Source organism: Octopus bimaculoides, chromosome 28, assembly GCF_001194135.2.
Source record: "Octopus bimaculoides isolate UCB-OBI-ISO-001 chromosome 28, ASM119413v2, whole genome shotgun sequence".
Taxonomy (NCBI): domain Eukaryota; kingdom Metazoa; phylum Mollusca; class Cephalopoda; order Octopoda; family Octopodidae; genus Octopus; species Octopus bimaculoides.
In genome coordinates this window covers 7,886,681-7,888,175 of record NC_069008.1, presented here as the reverse complement: position 1 = coordinate 7,888,175, position 1,495 = coordinate 7,886,681, and the positions used below count along the sequence as shown (strand labels likewise).

The following is a 1,495-nucleotide window of genomic DNA, read 5'->3' as shown; positions in this document are numbered from 1 at the left end:
GCTGTGTGATAAGAAGCTTGCTTCCCAACCACATAGTTCTGGGTTCAGTCCCACTGTATGGCATCTTGGGCAAGTGTCTTCTACTATAGTCTCAGGCCAACCAAAGCCTTGTGAGTGAATTTGGTAGACAGAAACTGAAAGAAGCCCATTGTGTGTATGTATGTATTTGTGTGTTTGTGTCCATGTTGGTGTGTTTACATTCCTGTAACTTAGCTGTTCTAGGCTTACAAAGAATAAGTCTTGAGGTTGATTTGTTCAACAAAAACCCCTTAAGGTAGTGCTCCAGCATGGCTGCAGTCAAATGACTGAAACAAGTAAAAGAATAAAAGAAAAGAATAAAAGAATATATATATTTATATTTGACAGGATGGTGAGGCTGGTGAAACTGAAGTGTCTAATGAAACTGCTAATCGGATGTCACTATTTTACGCCCACGCCACACCAATGTTAAAGATGTTAAGTGACACTACAACCAAGTTTGTGACGCAGGTAAGACACCCAACACACAAACATTCCTCCTACAGCAGCAGTTCTTTTGTTCCATTTTTTAGGAAGGGTAACCATGGGGGGAGGGGGAATACGAGGGGCATTCTTCAACTGTTTTGACATTCTGTTATTGAATTTTACTTCATTCTGTCTTTTTTTTTTTATATATAGTTTATTGGGTGGTGGATATGTTGTGCCTATTTTTGTTTTTTCAGTTTAAAATTTCACATTGATTTTACACGCACACACACACACACACACACACAGAGACAAACGCACTTATTCACATACACACACTTTGCGGCTCTACCAATGCAGTGTTGAGCACTTGTTCTTACTGTTCGATGTAAGCGTGTGTATGTATGTATACACACACTCACACAATTACATATGTTTATGATTCTTAAACAAGAATATTATTAATAGTGACTTTGAAGTTTTGGCCAATTAACCCTTTAGCATTCAAATAACTCAGTCAGATGTAATTCTTATTTATTCACATTGTTTTCAATTAATCATGCTTTATCTTGTAGCTTTGAGATTTTCATGATGTGATTGCTTATTTTCAAAATGACATTGTAGGGTAGGTGTGAGAGGTTGCTTCTGGCTGGTTTGAACATAAAACCTGTAGAATATGTTGACCAGATGTGTCGATATATATACACACACACACACACACACACACACACATACGTATGTGGAATAAATACATAATGCACAAAACTCAGAGTAGTGATTGAATGAATCACCAGATTTGCACAAATTTATAAACTTTACTTAATGTAGTCATCATCATCGTTTAACGTCCGCTTTCCATGCTAGCATGGGTTGGACGATTTGACTGAGGACTGGTGAAACCGGATGGCAACACCAGGCTCCAGTCTGATTTGGCAGAGTTTCTACAGCTGGATGCCCTTCCTAACGCCAACCACTCAGAGAGTGTAGTGGGTGCTTTTACGTGTCACCCGCACGAAAACGGCCACGCTCGAAATGGTGTCTTTTATGTGCC

At 39.0% G+C, this 1,495-nt stretch overlaps 1 protein-coding gene across 3 annotated transcripts in view; it reads left to right on the top strand.

Annotated features, from left to right (window-relative positions):
- Window positions 1–1,495, top strand: part of LOC106879244 (CYFIP-related Rac1 interactor B) — a 157,521-nt gene that overhangs the window by 105,249 nt on the left and 50,777 nt on the right. For all 3 annotated transcript variants that reach the window (XM_052977633.1, XM_052977634.1, XM_052977635.1), the window contains exon 8: window positions 367–489. In XM_052977633.1, the coding sequence (XP_052833593.1) occupies window positions 367–489 (123 nt within the window). The remainder of the gene's footprint in view (window positions 1–366; window positions 490–1,495) is intronic.